This window comes from Cinclus cinclus, chromosome 6 (genome assembly GCF_963662255.1).
Source record: "Cinclus cinclus chromosome 6, bCinCin1.1, whole genome shotgun sequence".
Classification (NCBI taxonomy): Eukaryota; Metazoa; Chordata; class Aves; order Passeriformes; family Cinclidae; genus Cinclus; species Cinclus cinclus.
In genome coordinates this window covers 9,188,648-9,203,091 of record NC_085051.1, presented here as the reverse complement: position 1 = coordinate 9,203,091, position 14,444 = coordinate 9,188,648, and the positions used below count along the sequence as shown (strand labels likewise).

Below are 14,444 nucleotides of genomic sequence, written 5' to 3'. Positions count from 1 at the left end.
TCCTGGCAGGCCACAGGAAGGCAGCCTGCAGAGGGGAAGTCCGGCTGCTCTGTGCCTCCATCTGCCCAGCGTGCTCAGCCCAGGTTGCAGTCCAGCTGGGGGCCCTGTGCTATAAGCACAGCTGGATAGGGGGAATGCAGGGATGCATGGATTGCTGAAGAGCTGGCTGCTATCCACAGGGAGAGACTCCCAGGAGAGAGCTGCCTTGCTTGGGGTTGTAAGACCCAATCCTACAAAAGGGACAGGGACATAAGGGACACATACACCTCACAGTGAGGGGCTGGACTGCTCTTGACCATCAACCCCACATCTCACCCACTTCTGCCACAGCGAGGCCTTCCCTGACACACAACATTCCTCAGGCCATCCAGGTGTCCCTGTCAATCCAGAGAGCTCCTGGGATAGTAGGATCACCCCTTCCTCCCACAATGAGGCTCCTTGCTCTCCAAGCACAACCAAAGGGCTGGAGAACATGCAGCAGCTGGGGCTGAACCAGTTACCACCCATCAGCTGAGCTGGGATAACTGGCACGGTGGGAGACCTCTGGGTTTGCCCACGGTACCGTGGAGGTGGCTGCACCCCACATCCCACTTTGGTACTGCTTCCAAGGCGGGTATGGGAGCAGTGCCACCACACCCCACGCCTGGGAAACAACTCAACACGTGACACCCATCTGGGTCCCCTCCTTGCAGCTCCTACCTTATCCCTCTTGGGCCACTGGACGATGGGGACGCCTGTAAGTGCCAGTTTGGGGTCGCTGTTCGCGTATTCTTCCAACAGCAGCTAATGGAGAGACAGGAGGGGGGAACACAGCACAGAGACAAAAAGCACAGGTGTGAGCAGAGGGGAAACAAGGCTCCCGCCAGCGAGGCAGGCTCCGACCAGATGCCAAGGCCAGCATGCTTCAAAGGCGGCTGGGAATGAGCCCTCCTCTCCCTACGCCCACCAGCAACCATCCCTCCTCCCCACATGAGACAGACAAGCTCTGTCGAGTCGATCTGCACCAGCGCTTTCATCAACTGCATTTCAGCCCCGAGGCCCCATGCTGGGTGGTGGTAGAGGAGGAGAGCGCCAAGATTCAGCGATCTGGGGGGATTCTGGGGGGAGGATTCGCCAGCATTGCCCCCCAGGCATGGGGCAGCCTGGAGGGTGCAGCGGCAGCAGCAGGATGTGATGCCCCTGCACGCCCTCAGTGGCCTGGCACAAGCTGCCGGTAGCCGAGAGTTGCTCCCCCGCACTGCCTCGGGGTTTGGCTGACTTGGAGGGAGAGATCCCTCGGCACCGACCGGACTGGCACGCTGCCCTCTGGCACGACAGCCCCTCTCTCCCGGTGCATGGGGCTCCCGTGCTCACCCCGGTCCTTTCAGCACCCTCCGGCGCACCCCCTCCCCACATCTACTCCCCACCGAATTTGCCGATCGCAAAGGTGCTTTATTTACTTGACGTTGCCATGGCTACGCAGGCAGGAGCCTCCTGCCGGCATCCCGGCGGGCGGTGCTTCCCGCTGCCAGGCAGGGCCAGGGCAGAGGGTGCCCGGCGTGCCCCCCGCCCGGTTTTCCGGGTACCTGGGGAGGCAGGAAGCCGCAGTCTCCCCTGGGCTCCCCGGCAGCGCAGCGTGCCGCCTTCAGACCTTCCGGCTCCCCACGAGCACACGCCGAGGGAAAGGTCAGGGCTCGGAGCTCCCACACGGACATCCGTGGGACCGCAGCGTCCGCCTTCCCGTGGCACCGGGGACGGGGCGGGGGTGCGGGCAGCTCAGGCACGCTCCCCCCGCCAGAGAGCCGAGGGACTGCGGGGGCTCCCGGGTCCTGCGGCTGCATCTGGCTCGGAGCCGGAGTAGGCGACAGCCCGCAGGTCCCCCGTGTCTCGTCGCGCTGCTGTGGCCGGGGGAACGCGGCGGAGGGGACCCTGCGCACAAGCGGCCGCAGCGCCTCGGCAGCGGCGCCGGCGAGAGCGCCCCGGGGACGGGAGAGGTGAGCCCAAGCACGGGCCAGGGACCCCGCCGGGGAAGTAGGAGTCCCCCCCGCAGTCCCCTCCCACCCTGTCCGGGTCTGGAGCGTCCCCGCGTCCCCTCCCCGCGCCACGAGCATTGCCAGCTGCCTGACCTTGCGCTTCTGGAGCTGCCGAGACTCTGGGGTGAAGTTTGCCGAGCCCTCTTTGTTTCGGTGCCCGCACTGCGAGGGCTGGGGCCCCCTCCCCTCTCCCCGGACACCTCCGGGGGCTGGCTCAGACCCCGGCCGGACCCTCGGTGTTCGGGGACATGGCTAGGGGAGCAGCTGCGCCCCCCGCCCCGAGCGCCCCCGGCTCCTCCCCGCCCCCGGCAGCCGCACCGGCAGCCGCGTGCTCCTCCCGAGCCCTTGGGCAGCGGCGGCGGCAGCTTCCTGAGACGGAGACAATGCTGCTGCGTCACCCACATGCGGTTCCCAGCAATGCTTTGCAACGGGAAGATGGCAGAAGAGAAAAAGGGAGCGAGGGAGCGGAGGGCAGAGCCGCGCTGCTGCAGCGCCGGGAGGGGCCGGGACGGCGGGGATTGGCGCAGGGTCCGGGCGGCGCTGCCCACCGGCCTCCCCGGGATCCCTCCCTCCCTCCGCCGCCGCAATCCGAGAGGCCGCGGCCGGGCTGCCCGGGGCCGGGCACAGCGTGGCCGAGAGCCCCTACCCCGTCCCGCTCAGGCCCAGCCTCCCCGGCGCCTTTCTTTTGTCTGCTCCGAGGCGGGTTTGGGATCTGGGAGACCCCGCTGGAGCGAGTGGGGCTTTGAAATGTAGGCAAGGGTCAACCCCCTTGCAGCTCCCTCCGGGGTCTGAGACCCCACACTCCCGACCTGGAGGGACAAACATCCCGCCAGCCAAGTTTGGGAGCAGCCACATTCCCAAAGGCACCGGGGACCAAGCCGCTAGAGGGGGACAGATCCATACCGTGCGATCAAGGTGTCCCCCCAAAGCAATCCCAGTCCCCCCCCAACCCCCGAGACAACCCCCCAGCTACACACCGCAATTAAAATGGAGGAAACCCCTGAAATAAAACCAAACAGGCACAGGGGAGCAGCGGCTGCTCCTACTTTTGATGCATCCAAAGCATGTGCAGGCAACTCCAGCTCTGTGTTCCCAGGAAGCCAGTGGCATGCAGACCTGGCTCCGGACTGGCAGCAGCTGTGCAACCAGTGACACCCTCTGCCCCTGGCACAGGCTTTCTCTGACCTGTAGGCAGGAGAGTGACCAGCGCTGCCATCCCACCATGGGAGACCTTCCTGGCACAGCTCACAGTCCATCCTGAACTTCCTCACCCATCCCTGAGGATACCATCCCCATTCCTCACCAAATTGCCTCTGTGCCCATTGCCCAGTCAGGTAGTGAGCAATACCATAGCAGAGGTTTTGAGATGAGGTCCTGGACACACAACCAGCACTTCTGGAAGAGGCTTCTCTTGTTTCTACAATCATTGATGCTCCAATAGCTCCATGCAGAGCACAGCTATAACCTGTTTATGCCATGCCACAGGGGCCTGGCTTCAGACCTGCTGTCAGCTGCCTCACGACCACCCTCCTGTCAAATCCAGTCAAGGAAAGCAGCACACCACAGAGGGGTTGGAAAGCATGGATGGAAGCAATCAAAAGACAACAGGGTGCCCCAGAAATTTCCTCTTTGTCATTGATCCTTCCAATGACCCCTCACCACACTCAGAATTTTCAGACAATTCCTGCCACAGAGCTGGAATGCAACATTGTCACATCCAAAGTGTCACGTCCCTCCACGTGACACTCCAGGCTGAACTCCTGACAGGATACTTATTTCTCCACATGACCCAACAGACAGACACCCTGAAATCCTGATCACCACACAAGAGGCTGTGGGAAAAGGCAGCATTTTCCTGCTCTTGGTGTGCCTGGGACCACTGGATAGCAGAGGGTGGCACTGGATGGGCAGATCAAGGTGCCAGGCCTGCAAGTCTAGATGAAAAAATAACACGTTCTGACTGTGGGGAGTGCAAAGTGCAGCTTTCCCAGCTTGGCCAGATCCCAGCTCCATCAATGACCTTATCTGGCGACAAAAGGGAAAAAGTACCCTGCTGTATTGGTGGCCCCAGTTAGGAGTTTTAGCTAGAAATGTCTTAAACCCTTCTCAGGCTTTACAAGCCTACTGGCCACCTCCATCACCTCTATGGAAAATGGGTTTTGAAAGTAGAGCTTTGCTGTGGTTGGACAAACTTGTCCCACTTTCCCCAGCCACTGCAGGAGGCTGTGACTAAGGATCTTGATGCCTTGAGGATGCCAGTCCTGAGGGACAGTCCTGAAGCTCAGGACTACTTCCAAACCTCCAAGGACAGCCAGCTTTAAGGAGCAAATCCTCAGGGAAGTTGTCTGGGACCACAAAGGGTGTCACCCACAGCTCATCTGCGAGGTACAAGGGGACACCTGGGTGGGTACGTCACACCAAAACCACAGGCACACCTTTACCACCTCCAAAACATGAACAAATTCTTTGATCAGATCTCAAACTCCAACTGAACACCAACAACCTTTAAGGCTCTGCCTTCAAAATGCCCAACACCAGCCCTCTTTTGTCAGTCCAAGGGTGAAACACAGAGCCTACAGCTCAGGTTCCTCCAGAGCACCATACAAGGGCCCAGAAACACACATGTCACATTCTCAGAGGTCACAGCACACACAGGATACCTGAAAAGCCACAGAAAACCAGAAATTCAGCCCCTAACAGCACCTAGACTCTTTCAGCCAAGTCCCTGGGACCCCAGAGTTGCACCCTCTACTCCAAACACATTAGAGCTCTGGATTTATCTGAACATCTCACAAAAAACATCTGGAGACAGCACTTTGAAATAAAAACAATGGCACAGACAAGGACAGATGCATGGCTGTGTCTGGCTGTCAGCTTTGGTTCAGGCAGGCAGCTGTAAAGATCACCAACAGCAAGGAGGGGAGCAGAAGGTAACTTTTTAGGGACTAGAATGTATTTCTGGAGATAGAGTGAAGTTGACATTCCCACTCCAATGCTTAAAGGGCTAAAACACCAAAGCTCATTGGGTCAGCTCAACAGATGGAGGAAAATAAAATCCAAACAACCCTCACCAGCCCAAATTAACTCCAGGTCACACCCTGGGCAAACAACTCAAAGGAACAAAGCCAAATTCACCTGGGGCAAGGAAAAGGCTCCAACTGCCAGAGTCCACAGCCAAAAGTGGAAGTGAACTGCATCAGAAATGAGCATGCCTGCCTGCACTGATAGCCATAAGGGATCCAGACAGGGCCCATCCACCCTCCTGCTTTCCCAATCCCAAATCCCAGGACTGTCCCTCAGGTGTAACATCAGCCTCATGCAGAGGAAGAGGATGACACCAATCCTGCCCCAGGACAGGAGCAGGGTGAGGGTGAAGCCCGATTTCCTTGTGGGAAGTGCTCTGCACTCGCTCAGGCCTACCTTGACGTCAGCGATGAGGGCGTCCTCGTCCTCGATGCCGGTGGGAACACACTTCTTGTGCAGAGGGAGCGACTCCAGCTTGTCCACGAGGCAGCGCAGCCCCTCCAGCTCAAACTGGGTCAGGTGCACCTTCCTGCTCTTGTGGGGACTGCCCCCGCTCGGGTCCCAGGCCTGGCCGTTTTGGGAGCCCCGGCTGGAGTCGGAAGAGTCTAGGGATGGGGTCTTCTTGAGACCCGGCAGGCTGCTCCGGCAGCTCTTGCCCAGTTCGTCATAGTCCACGTTGGCACCGTTGGCGATGGGGCTGGTGAGAATGGACCTCCTGGTCACAGGGCGCCGGGATTCCTTCCCTGCTCCGTCCTCATCATCCTCCTCCTCCTCCTCCTCTTCCATGTTCACTGAGTCCGAGGAGCTCAGCTCCATATCTGCCATGACGGAGAAACAGGGAGAGCAATCACAGGAGGTGTTCCGTGCTTATGTCACGAGGGATGCCAGAGCAATAGATTTGTATGAGGTGAAAAGAACAGAGAAAGTAGAAAAGAACACCCCTATCCCATTCCCGATTTGTTTGTTGGAATGTAAGACAGCAGACATGGAAAAAGGTTGCAGAGGAAGAAAGAGCAAATGCCCTAGACTGAGTTTCATGTCTTGGACTTAATTTAATAGAATTGGGTTGGAAGGGACCTGGATTATCATCTAGTCCAACCCCAGTGACATGGGCCTGAACGTGTTGCACTACATGTTCCTCAAAGCCCTGTCCAGCCTCATTTTGCTTTGGAGGGCTCGGGATCTCCCACTGAGGGCTCAGGACTTTGATGCTGCCTTCATGGTGCAAGAAAGAGGATGTGGACTCACTCAGGACCATGAGGCTGCTGAGCCCTCCAAGTAACTGTGTCAGCCCTTTAAACCCCATGTACAGAAGGCTCTGGCCAGCCAGAGAGAATTCTTGCCCACAGCACTGTAGTGGTCCCTGCAACTTCCCCCCCATCTCTTCCGTGCAACGCTCTGAACTGGTGGTGTGCTGGTTTCACAGCTGTGAGGAACCTGGGCTGCTGCAGGGCCCAAGGAGGAAGCAGAAGTCTGTCTGGTTGTGACTTGATGCTCAAAAAAAACCCCACCCAGCCCTCCCCTGCTGGCCACACTGCTGAGCCAGTACTCCAGCAGGAGGGTGTGGGAATCCAGTTGGATGGGGGTGAGGAAGGAATAAGGGCTGGACTTACCCATGCTGAGAGATTCCTTCTGGAAGTCCTTGGTCAGGTGGGAGCGGCTGGTGATGCAGTACACATAGCGCTCCAGCACGTACCAACACATCTCGTAATAGAAGGGATAACGAAATTTATTTGGGACCTGCAAAACAGGCAAGAGGATCTGTCAGGACTGCTTCTCACTGCTGCTGATGTAAGGTGACAGATGCCACACCAGGTCTGGCCCAGTGTCCAGCACTGGTCCCTTACCCGTGTGCGGTCCTCGATGCTGTAGATCCGCAGCTGCATAGGGATGTTGAAACTGTGTAAGAAGTTGCCCCCAAAAACCAGCGTGTCCATGGGAGTGTACACAGCATGGATCCAACCTTGGGGAGAAAGTGAAGTTGGAAGAATCCTTCTGATCCACCTTGCATAGCTTTTTGTCACCCTAGTGTCATCCTAGGTTGCTTCCTAATCATGTTAGGCCTAGCACTGAGGGAAACAGCCTTCCGAAGTCTGTTCCAACACTCCAAACACCTTCAAAATAACTCAAGTTCCAGTCCTTATCTCCAAGGCTAAGCAATCCAGCCAAGTCCAACATCTGGGGAATTCCAGCATAGGTTTTGTTAAGGCAAAACCACTCAGTTCAGGAGAGGTGTCAGTTGTGATAACAGGACACTAAATGAGTGAGTTGTGCAATCCCTGGTGTTTTTTGTTCCTGGTCCTGCTGTAAGCCACAGCCCTGCAGTGTTGCCATGAAGACACCCAGGAAGCTGAGGAGCTGCCTTGTGCCAGCCTCTCCTGAACCTACACTGCTCCATGCGTCAACATAACAGGATCTGGGAAAGCCTCCTTTAATAACTAATCAAATGTGATGTGAACCTGTCACAGCTTTCGTAACACTTGGGCTGGATCCACAATGCTATCACAGGCATGTTTTGGGAGGTGGCAAGCAAGAGGACAGAGCCACATCATACGTCCCTCTCCCAGTGACTCATGAGGGAGCTAAATCCTGCCAATGTCCCAGGACTTTCAGTGTTGCCACAACCCTGGCCAAGACCAGGATGCCCCTGCCCAACCTGAGGGTACCTGAGGGGATGACAAATGTGTAGCCCTGCTTGAGCTCGATGCGTTGGCACTCTGACACTCTGTCCCCAAGGAAAATGTCTCCTTGCTTCCCTGAGAGAAGCCAGTTTTCATAGAGCTCCAGGTTCTGGGGTGTGGGAGGGATCAGCCAGAAGATCTGCAAATAAAGACAACATGCTTATGTAAGTCATCACATAATGAACAGCTATGGCTTCTTCCCAACATCTGAATCTCTTCCTCGCCCCCTTCCCTGAGAACTTTCCAGCAAAATGACTTGGACAGCTGCCCCCCCTCGAGAGGACAAGCAAGGTCTTTCCCAGTCTGACATACTGAGTAGTGTACAGGTAGCCTGAGCTTGGGATGCTTTTTAAGGTATGATTTACATCAGTGTCGAGAGACAGAGAGTTCAGGAAACCCACCAGAGTGACAAGGAGATTTATTGAGTTAGATTTACCATGTTAGAATTACACCAGAATTAGGGATTGGCACCTGTCTGGCTCCACGCACTATAGATAAGTTTAGGGTGGAAAGATTTCAATTTGCTGTCTGGGAGTTGCATCCTCAAGGATTTACACAAGAACAGACCAACAGCTGCTTTCCTAAAGTACCTGTAGCTGTCCCAATAGGGACAGTCCTACCTTTCCCCCTCGGTGGATGTGGTACCACACAGAAGTGCCACCGAAGTCCACGTGGAAATCTGTGTAGCAGCCCTTGACACTCATCAAACAGTATCTGGTGGAAAACAAGATGAGAAGAATGTGAAAATGAATGGTGATCCACACTTGGGAGCAGATATGACATTCCAAGAGAATGGCTCCCCCAAACCCAGGCCAATGTATTAGAGCAGTGCCATAAGCCACACAGCTAAAGGGGATTAAATAAGTGACTGCAGTGGCCTTACAAGTGCCACCCACAAAAATAAGCTGGGAAACTGTTCCTCCCCCTTCCCCTTGGTACAAACTGCTGCTCCCTTGGGCAGTTTTCCTGTAAAAGGTTGTTTGCTGCCTGCCACAGCTCAGGAAGTCACTTACTTCTGCACCTTCGGATACTGCATCTCCAGAATGGCATTGGTAGACTCTGTCTGACTTTCCTTCAGGTGCCTGGGCCACATGTTATCAACCCAGTCAATCAAATCCACCTATAGCAGAGAGGTAGGAGAGGTGAGTAGAGAAAAAAGGGGCACAGCAAAACCTTTTGCTACCCCAGGCTGGCAAATCTCTTTTTGGTACTTCCCCACAACCAGAAACTTTCCCAGTGCCACTGGGACAGTCCTTCACATAAAGCACTTAGGATCAGGTGTTCAGATGCCAGCTCTGGACTTCCATAAAAAATATGCCAGACAGCATCTCCTAGGGTGGGATTCAACTCCCTAAGCTTCAGGAGAGCCAGAGATGTTGAGGTTCCCTCTGCAGTTAACAGAGAGAACCCCTCATAGCTGCCATTTTCACTCTGCTGACTGCAGAGGGATTTTGGGATGTCCATGCCACCCATCCACAACATTTTCCCACCACAAATCAGCTTACTGCCCCTCTCCCAGCACACCTCCAGTCTTGGCCTCCTCTGTCCTCAGAGATTTCAGCATTTTGCATCAGGAACCCTCCCTGCCCTCACTGTGCAGAGTGACATGCCAGGGACTTGGCCATGGTCACCACAGCCTGACTGGGAGATCAGCTCCAGCAGCTTCCAGACTGACATCCCTACTTGAGCCCACGTGTGTTCTGAGCAGCCCCTCTTTCACCACATCCCAATGCCAGGCTGCACCTCGCCTCCAGATTTCCAGGGAAAGCAGATCCCTGTGGGAGGAAGAGCCCTGCTCACCGTAGCAGGTCTCTGCACCAGGTTCTCCAGTTTGGTGTGGCTGAACTCCAGGCTGATGACATTGTAGAGTTTCTCCCGCTCCTCCTCCGGTGTTTCATAGTAGCGCGCCCACTGCGCCATGGACATCTCGATGTCCCGCTGCGTGTTCACATCCATCACGTCCACTATCCGTCGGCTCCCTGCCATGACAGGCACGTCACTGAACCGTTCCTGTGCACCATGGACTCCAGGAGGTGAGATCCTCAAAGACCCCAACCCCACAAGTGACTGCAGAGTGGCTCTGGACACTTACCCACACACAGCCGCACATCGTTCACGCTGAAGTCCGGATCCGGCATCCTGTGGGACAAACATGTGGCTAAAATATCTTCAAGTTATTCTGGCTGCACACCCTGTAACTCAGGAATCTGCACCCTGAAGCTGCATCTGTGCTGCTTTGGTGTTGGAGAAGGCCATGGAACAGGATCTCTGGGGGCACGGGACTGGGGTGAAACACTAGGACAAACTTCTGGCTCGGGAAGCAGGTTTGGGAATAGGATGTACCATCTCCAGAGCTGTTGTACAGTGACTTCTAGCAAAGGAGCCAGCAGGCCTTGAACTATGCAATCCCAGCTCTCATTCTCAAGGCTGCTCGTGTGAGTTATCCCAGTCCAAAGGCATGGCCAGAGCAGGACATGCAGTATATTCCACTGACACAGCAGAACCATTCCAATGTTTGTACTGGCACCCTTCTCTGTACAAACACTGCTGTCAGAAGCAGAGCAGGCTGGCAGCCATTCTAACAGCTCTTGACCCAGAGAAATACCCAAAAGCTCAGGAGAAATCCAGTTTCAGCCACACTGTAATCCCCAGTATCAAATCTCTACCTTCCCAAGTTGTCCAGCAGTTAAACTGAGCCTGGCACGACTTCCTACCCAATTCACCCTGGCACAGAACATCCTGCACTGGATGAGACATCACCCCTCCATCCATTCACAGCCAGCTGAGGGAGTTTGGAGTAGTGCTGCTGGTACTGGCTCTGAAAGTCTGTGAGGGGTCATTTATTCCTCTATCTTTGTATTAATCAACCCCAAAAAACACTGACCCAGTTTACACTTAGAGCTGCAAACCTCAGTGGATGCACTGCAGCAAGAGAGGCAGACAGCAGTTTAGAAGTTCGGAAAATCAGGTTGGAATTCTGGAAAATGCCAGAAATACTACCAATTGTTTAAGTCTCTGGCAACAGATGCCTATGTTACTAGGAAAGAAACCCAGCCAGATGTTGCATCAGAGCAGCAGTGGGACTTTCCAGACATTTGGTGGAATTCTGATCACCTACAGTCAATTCAGTCCTCTCATTTTCAGTCCAAACAGACAAGGAAGAACGGGATAACCGAGCTAGAAGATATTTCTCTCTGCCCACTGCACATAAAGAACAGCATGGACACGATACAGTCAAACAAGCTTGGCAGAGCCAGGATCAGATCCCACACAGTGTGGAAAGATGAAGGAATTGGGCCAGAGTCACCCACCACTCTGTGCTTCCAGCACTTACTTTATCCCCAGGCCGTCTGAGCTCCTGAAGATGAGTGGGTCCCTCAGGCCACCCCGCTGGATGTACTCAACTGTGAAGTCTGGTGTGGGGAGACAAGAACAGGGAAGGTTCAGGAGAAACTCCTTCAGAGGATTACAGACATGCTCAGGTTGAAAAGGATCTTTGGAGATGCCTAGTTGAACCCTGGTCCTCAGTTTTCTACACTCTTCAGAAATCTTGGAACTCCTTTGCAGCAGCTCTGAAGGGCAGCATGGTGAATGCTGCTGACAAGCTTCAGACATGGTCCCTAAGGAGGGTTTTCTCCAACAGGCTGCTCCTAACAGGTGAACAGCCTGGATTTTGGTGTTCACTTCCCTAAGAAGCTCAGAGTCGAGCAAGAGATGCCTGGCAGAAGTGCTCCTCCCTCCCAGTAAATCCTCATGAGGGGCTGTGTGATGAAAAGCCATCCCACGGAGCCGTGTGCATGGTGAAAGGAAGGGGAGACATCCCACACAGTCCTTGAATTAAGGATCTGGCAGACATGTGGCTGCAAATACAGGTGCTGAACCAGGCAAACCCTCCCATTCCTGGCTGCCACGTGTCCCAGCAAGCTGCAGCCCGGCTCCGCGCTCTCCAGAGCGAGCAGCTTCCATGCCATTCCCCACACACGCTCCCTGGGAGCAGCAGTCCCAAGACAAACCTTTGCCTTCCATGAAGACCACGAAGGTAGAGTTGAACTTGTTGGTGGACAGCTTTTCCTCGAGGTCGAACGTCCTCTTCCCTTCAATCTCATCGTCGGAGATGCCATCGTCCTCGTAACGCCGCCTCATCGTGCCACGCTGAGGGGAGAACACCAGGAAGGGAGACATTATGGACCAGGATGGGAAGCTATGGACCAGGAAGAACAACCAGAGCCTCACGGCAGCCTAGCACAGCTCAGCCACGGCCTCTAGGGGAGCCCAGGTCTGTCCTGAACCCAAAACATACCACTGAAACATTAGCTTTGCTCCTCCTCTATCCAGATTTGTGCTAATTGGGCTGTATGAGAGACAGATAATCACTCCTAATGAATTCCAACATAACACGGGAGGAGGGGAGAGAGTTTAGTGCAACTGAGGCAAAGAACAAAGTATCGGTTCCCCACTTCCACAGGTGCATCAGTATTTTTCTGCACTGGAGGTTAAGGCACTTGTGAGTTTAAATCTCTGCTAGAACACCAGTGATAAAAAAAATATTCTCAAGTCTTCATCTTTGTTGTGCCTATATGCAAAAGGTGATTTATTCCCTTGTTTGTAGGGAAGAACAGCAGAGTGGAAGGAACACTTTTCCTCGAGGGTCTCCTAAGCACATCTGTACAGGGATTTCTGACAGACATCCTCTTCTGGCATTGCTGGATCTGGAAGAAATTACTGTCCCCAGCTGCTGGCCACCTGGCCACAGAGCAGAGTCCTGCGTGGGAATGCTCCCTAAATCCCCTCAGATAAAAGGCAAACCTGCTCTGAATTAGCCAAGCTGCCTTCCCTAATTCGGGATGTTCCCATTATCAAGCGTGCACACCAACTGCTGGGCCAACAGACAGCCAGGGACAGGACAGGGCAGGAGGTGACACAGCTGCTGGCACCTGCCTGCAGTAGGGAGGGGCAGTGTCACCACCAGAACCAGCCTGTGATAACTGTGATAAGAAAGAAGAATGACTCCTTCATACAGAAGCACTGCTTTAAAAAAATTTTTTAAATTAATTAGATGAGCCAGTGCAGGAGCACATAGGGACACACACACAAAAAAAAAAGGCTTTTCCCCCACCCCCTCCAACATTTAATTTTAACTCCCAGTTTCAAGCAGGCTGATGGATGCACAAGGAGTTCCCCTGCCATCAAGACAGAGTCACTCACCTATTGTTAACAGCCCATTGACTCTGCTCAGCTTTCCAACCCCCATCCCAAAAACCTGAATTATTGGGACACAAACACCTCATGAGCCAGGCAGGAACAACTGGATGCTCCCGAAAGGGGCACTTCAGGCAGAGTCTTGAGGATCCTGCAGCCAGGGTGTGTCCAGTGCCTCTGAGGATTAAACAACCTGGAAAAGGGCTGCTGTCCTTTGTCTTAAGCCATCCACTAAAGATGAGTGGGCTCTCCCGTTTTAACAACAAAACCCCTCACTTTTACTTACACGTTTTTCCTGCATAAAGGCAGGAGAATGCATTTAAAAAGAACTGACATATGACGGTGGCACCAGCAGAAGTGACCTATTCCTTGGGAACACTTGGAATTTCACACTGCTAAGGCTGGGCTGCACACACCAAAAACTGGAACTCCCAAAAACTCACTCTGCCTTTAAACTGAGACTGGCTCTTCCAAGGGGATGCATCAGAACTTGAAGCTAGACTTGCAGAGGTGATATGACTGTGCTATAATGGATGATTAGCCCACCTCATACAGCACTTTTCCTTAAAACTCATCCATGAATCCATGAAGCCTGCATAGTACTCAGCTTTAAAAAGAGGACACAGAACAGAGAGGGCTCTGCCCTGCACCGCATTTAGGGCCAATGAGCCAATCACATGCTCAACTTTTCCTTTTTGGGGAAAGACCCATTTCATCCTATTCCTTACTAAACCACACCAAGGAAGTTCAAGGCACACCTATGCCAGGCAAAGATGTGAATCACCTTCCAGCACGACCAGCGTTTCACTTTTCCCAATCCAAGGTAAGACTAAGACTACAGATCCCAGCAGGCAGATCTCTGTAATTAATCAGAGGATGTGCATAATGAAGAGGAGGATTCTGCAGTTCATGATCTCACCTGCTTTGGGATCAGGTGGGTGCTGGCTCACTGCAGGACCAGGCTGCTTTCTGACCTGCTCCTTTATTCCAGACACTCACTTCTGGGGAGAAAAGCAGTTCCTTTGCCTTTGCTTAATTCAAAACTTCACCTTTTGGCATGGAAAATTTGGCAAGAAAAGGCTACATCTAAACCAATCCCTTAAGAGATTATATTTGACTCCCTTGGCTACACTTAATTAGGAGCAGGGGTTACTGCACTGGGCTGGAACTCAGGTGAATCCCATTTGAGGATGAATTTGGGATATCTGGGCTAGAATGCAGCTCCAGCCACAGGCAGATGACCAGGCATTGTCTGTCCTTCTGGAAGTGGCACCAAGCCAGGCTCTGGATTGTGTAGAGCAGCTCATTCAACAGAAATGTGACCATGTGGCTGGGCCTGATTCGGATCCTGTTGGTGCCACGGGTGGATGCTGGAAATGCACTACAGAATCAGGGAACTGCTCAGAATCTCTCCCAGATCTCCTTCACAGCACAGCCTTCAAAGCAAAGGGTTGGAACCTTCAACCCAAGCCACTCCACGATAAGGCAGCCACACTACAGAAGTGCAAACATCAGGAAACAGGAACAC

The 14,444-nt window shown here is 54.0% G+C and overlaps 1 protein-coding gene across 1 annotated transcript in view; it reads right to left on the bottom strand.

Moving 5' to 3' along the window:
* KDM2A (lysine demethylase 2A) overlaps positions 1-14,444 on the bottom strand; it is a 33,370-nt gene that overhangs the window by 6,780 nt on the left and 12,146 nt on the right. The window contains exons 4-14 of the mRNA XM_062494279.1: positions 11,731-11,869; positions 11,052-11,130; positions 9,810-9,856; positions 9,518-9,696; positions 8,731-8,837; positions 8,338-8,431; positions 7,703-7,856; positions 6,884-6,999; positions 6,650-6,776; positions 5,433-5,854; positions 700-783 (exon numbers count right to left, since the gene is read on the bottom strand). Of these exons, the coding sequence (XP_062350263.1) occupies positions 700-783; positions 5,433-5,854; positions 6,650-6,776; positions 6,884-6,999; positions 7,703-7,856; positions 8,338-8,431; positions 8,731-8,837; positions 9,518-9,696; positions 9,810-9,856; positions 11,052-11,130; positions 11,731-11,869 (1,548 nt within the window). The remainder of the gene's footprint in view (positions 1-699; positions 784-5,432; positions 5,855-6,649; positions 6,777-6,883; positions 7,000-7,702; positions 7,857-8,337; positions 8,432-8,730; positions 8,838-9,517; positions 9,697-9,809; positions 9,857-11,051; positions 11,131-11,730; positions 11,870-14,444) is intronic.